At 43.2% G+C, this 4,796-nt stretch overlaps 1 protein-coding gene across 2 annotated transcripts in view; it reads right to left on the minus strand.

Annotated features, from left to right (window-relative positions):
- Slc1a1 (solute carrier family 1 member 1) overlaps positions 1-662 on the minus strand; it is a 76,895-nt gene extending 76,233 nt beyond the window's left edge. Inside the window, exon 1 of one of the 2 annotated variants that reach the window (XM_048806834.1) lies at positions 107-662. In XM_048806834.1, coding sequence (XP_048662791.1) covers positions 107-197 — 91 coding nt within the window. In that variant the 5' untranslated portion in view covers positions 198-662. The remainder of the gene's footprint in view (positions 1-106) is intronic. The other variant, XM_015492878.2, reaches the window with a different exon arrangement.
- Positions 663-4,796: the final 4,134 nt, after the last annotated feature.

Here is a 4,796-nt window from a genome sequence, read left to right on the forward strand (position 1 = left end):
GACTGCGCCCGCGCCATGCCCACCCTTGCACTCGCACACCCGCACGCGGCCTGGGCTCTGGGCACGCGTGAGCGTGCGCGCATCGCCCACCCGCCGCGCTGCTCACCTAGCACCACCGCGGCCACTGTGGAGAGCAGCAACCAGTTATTCTTCAGGAAGCGCTTGTAGTCGTATCCCTTCCTCGCCGTCTTCCCCATGGCTGGCGTCCAGGTTCGGAGCCGCAGCTGCGACCGCCGCTATTGTGCGCGGGGCTCGGCCGTGGGCGCGTGGGCCGGGGCTCCCGGGATCGCCGGCAGCTCAGTGGCGCGGCGGAGGCGGGATGCGGGTGCTCCTGGGAGAGGAAGCGCACAGACTGCTGCCGCTGCCGCTGTCACTGTCACCGCTGCCACCTGGGATCGCGCAGCCTGCTCGCCACCCAGCTAGAGCGGTGGTTTTGCGTGGCGGGCGCGCCCGGCTCCTCCCGCTGCCGCTGCTTTCCGCAGCGACCCGGCCAACCAGTGAAGAAGGAGGGAGGAGCGGCGGGCCCAGGGAGGCGGGTGGGTGCGTGCGTGGGGCGCCTGGGGTCCCGCAGAGCAGGCGTGGGAAGGCGCCCAGCGCACCGGCTGGAACTGGGGGGTGCTTCTCCAGGAACCTGGTCTGCCCCATGGCCTTCAGCTAGAGTGGCTATCGCTCGTCCCCCCTCCCCCTCGTGTTAGGTCTTGGAATTTAGGGTTCCTTCGGCCCCTTATCCAGAGGGGGCGGAGTCACTGCCCCGCCCTCCCTCCCTCTCTGTCTCTCTCCCCCCCACCACCACCAGCCCTCCCACTGGTGGCACTGGGAGAACGCGCTGCCCTTGAGAGTTTGGAGAGGCTTTGAGTTGGGGGACACTGGTTCTGCCTTGAGTCCCTCTTGCTTTCCATGCAGGATGTGATTTGGCAGACGCCTCGAAAACCTGAAGCCTCTGGGTGAGCAAAGGAAAGAGCGAGCGAGCACTGGCAGTAGAACAAGGCTTCCGGAACTTTCACACAGGGCCGCTAATCCCCCGCAGAGATTATTACTTTGAATTTTGAGACTTAAGAGGCGAGGCTTCAACAGTATTTGCTTGTGGACACAGGCTTGGAAGTGTTCCCTGCACCTGCAGATGATGATCCCTGTCACAACTCTACTTTCTGCTCCTGGTGACTTGCTCCTCAGCAGCGCTTGGTAATTAGGGCTGAGAACCCATCCAACTGTTCTAGGAAGGTGGGCAGGCCCATCTCTTAAGGCCAAACACGTTAGAAAGGCAAACCCGAGAGCTGGAGAAATTAGGTTAGTGATGCCAAATATACTTTGTGCTGCTAAGTGAAATTTCTAAATCTTTCATTCTTCTACCCATTTTTTTTTAAACTCTCACTTAAATTCTTTTCATCTCTTTTAGCACATTACCACCTCCTCAGTTTTCAACTGCCTTCTCATAAACTTTATTGAAATTAAGTTGAGCCCTATAACTTTTTGCCAATGTGGAGTCTACTCTCTAGTTGGGGGTTGGGAAGAGATCTTTCACTACATTATCTGATGACTATAACCCAACAATTCAAGCTTCATTCCCTTGTCTTAGATTGATAAAAGCAGGATTAAAAAGAAGATAAGCTTTATCAGCCATGTATACTTTAGTATGAATGAGTTTGATAAGCTCCCTTCTAGAAAGTAAACTTTGACTGTCGGAAGGATAGTGTTTTATCAGGATCATTGGGTGGCCGAGGGGGATCTGAAGACTGTCAGAAAAGGAGAACTATCAAAAAAAGGGGACAAAGATTCATTCCACTGTGGGGAAAAAAAAAACTGGAAAAACTCCAACATCCAACATGAGAGAAATGATAAATATATTCTGGAACTGCCATGCAGCAGATTATGAAGTCTATTTAAAGGAAATTTATGAAGTTTTTAATATCATGAGATAGGAGAGAAAAGAAAGATTTAAAATTGTGTATATAATTTTATCACGTATGTAAAATAAACTTAAAACCATGTGCTTAGGAAAAGATTAAGAAAATACACCCAAATTTAAACAATGGTCATCTTTGGGTGAAAATATTATGTTTGAAGTTTTTCTCTTTCTATTTTTCTGTATTTTCAAATTGTCTGCTTTAAGAATACCATGGCCATAATAGTTGCTGGTAGGGCTGTATTTACAAAATAAATAAGCCCTGAAGGGAGAAAAAAATAGAAGAACCTAAGAGGAACTTGGCATACTTCATAACTTTCTGAATTGTAATAAGACAATTACACTTGAGTTCTTTGGGTAATATACTTAAGTTTAAATACCATGCCATCACTTACCAGCTGGGTGACCTTGGACAAGTTGCTTAAGGTTTTTTGCCTCAGTCTTTTCATCTGTAAAATGGGGCTCTGAAAACCATTACTTTGTAGGGCTATAGTAAGAATTGAATATGATAATATATCTGAAAGCCATAGAGTAGTGCCTGGCACACAGTATTATCACTGGTTTCTCATGGGGTCAACCTGGACAGGCATCTTCATATTCCCCATGCCTTGAAGCCTGCCTGTCATCTGACCCACCAGAGCCCTTACATATTGATCAATAATAATTGCTGTTTAAAAGTACAAGAAATTGAATATTACCCATTGCACTTAAAGCCTATATAGTGCATACTCATTTACATTATGCAAGTTTAAAATAATGCAGTGTAGATTAATGAAGTCCCATTAACTACATACATTTTGAACTAATAAAAATCTCCCAGAGCCAAGTAAATTTTACACTGTTTATACAGTTGCTACATAGTAGCCCCAATTTAGCTGATAGTATAAAAATTAACAAGCAAACACAAAGCATGCATGTGCCAGCACTGTTCTGAACACTTTACACACATTAATTCACTTGGTCAGTGCAACAACTCAGTGAAGTAGGGAATGTTGTTACCTTCTGGGACTGTTAGAAGAATCAAATGAGATATTGTGTGTCATCATCTTCATCTTACAGATGAGTAAACTGAGACACAAAGAGGCTAAGCAAATAGATCTAAGTTCTGTTCCTAAGAGGATCAGGATTGAACTATGAGGTATTTCTAGAATTTCTGCTTTTAGCCATCACCTTTTTCATGAGGAACAAATACAGAATTGCAATAGGAAAATTACTCTTGAATTACATGTTTTATGCAAGGTCTGTTCATATTTTGGAGACACTTTGGTGTTCTAATATGCCACACTCCAGTAGACACTGAATACATTTTATGGAGTAGTAGTTGAACTCCTGAATCCTTTGTCACTGTTGCTGGTACCTAATTCTGTGGGATTTCTCTGCCTAAGACAAGCAATGTATGAAGTGTTTCTTTGGGGAAAGGGAAAGTTGGAGACCCCTACTGCTGATTCCTATTCTTTTTAACTTTCTTGGCTTGTGAGAATCATGGACACACGTGATCCCAGATTGCAGGAGAGTTAGAAGCACTTCCCTTGTAAACTCCACCTAGGGGGAATTTGGCCACCAATTCCTGGAAGAAAGAGTTCATTCTGCTAGGATGAGAACTTGAGGCCAAGTAGAAAAAATTGCTAGGATTTTTTTTTTTCTTCCAACAAATGTTAACAACTCCTTTTTCTTTTCTTTTTTTCCTGTAAGTCTTTTGAATTCCTTCCTGTGGCTGATTTTTATTGATTACATTTTGCTCATCATCATCATCATCTTCTTCTTCTTCTAACATTTAAGTAATTCTGGTGTTTCCCTTTATTGTCCCCCCTCTACAACCACTTTTTTTTTCTTTTTTGCATGTTGACTCATGGACTCTCCAGTTAGTTATTAAAGAAATGAGACTTTGACTTTATCTGACAAGGTTAAATCAGCATGTGACAGTCTGGCCTTATATATCAATTGAGATATAAATGAAAAAGACATTCAGAAGCAAAAAAAAAAAAAGTGAAGCATCAGCTTCTGAGCATCTCTTGAAGTAGTCTGCTGGTTATAGTCTCCTTCATAAAGCAGACACAGTTGGTTGCTTTGTCTCACAATGTGGCAGTGGAGAAGGTCACGGGGGACCAGAGTCTCCTCCATCTTCTCAGCTTCCTGCCTTGTATAATGAGGAGTGATGAGAACAATGCTCATGGAACTAGAAAATACTATGACTTTTCTGAGGATAGTTAGGTAATTTGTAACATCTTTTACCAGAACCATGTGTATTCTTTTAACTCAACCATTTCACCTCTAGACATTTATGTCTCCCAGAGTACCCAAAAATGTGTACAAAGTCTGTTCATCCCCAGTCAGTTGGAAACAACTATCTCACAAAGTAGACTGGCTAAAGATTAAATGTGCAAAAGTACATTGGACAATGGAACACCAATCAGGGAATGAAATGCATATTTTAGTAGAATATTGAATTAAGTGGGGATTACAATGGGAAATTGAATTACACTGGAAAATGGCAAAGACTGTTTTGAAATGACAAAAGTAAATTATAAAACAGTGGTCAGGATGGTTTTTGCCATGAGGATGTAGTCACTTACTACTTGTAGTCTTGAAAATATAAAACAAAAATATGCCCACTATAATTATACTTAAATGTGTATAAGAGTGGTCATTTGAAAATTATTAATGTGTGTTTTTCTTTTGCTTTTCTGAGCACATGCTGTTTGCCCTGCCACGCCAAGGTATTTGTGTGTGAGAGAGATTAGGATTTGTTACAGAAAGAATTTAAAAAATGTGGTAACATTCCACTTCTGCTAATATATAGGATCATACAGCAGGCAGGAAACACTACTATTGGAAGCCAGACTGTTTTCTAGTCCTGTTTTCTGGTCTTTCTATTAGAATATCAAAAGCCCAG

Source organism: Marmota marmota, unplaced genomic scaffold, assembly GCF_001458135.2.
Source record: "Marmota marmota marmota unplaced genomic scaffold, marMar, whole genome shotgun sequence".
In the NCBI taxonomy this organism is placed as follows: domain Eukaryota; kingdom Metazoa; phylum Chordata; class Mammalia; order Rodentia; family Sciuridae; genus Marmota; species Marmota marmota.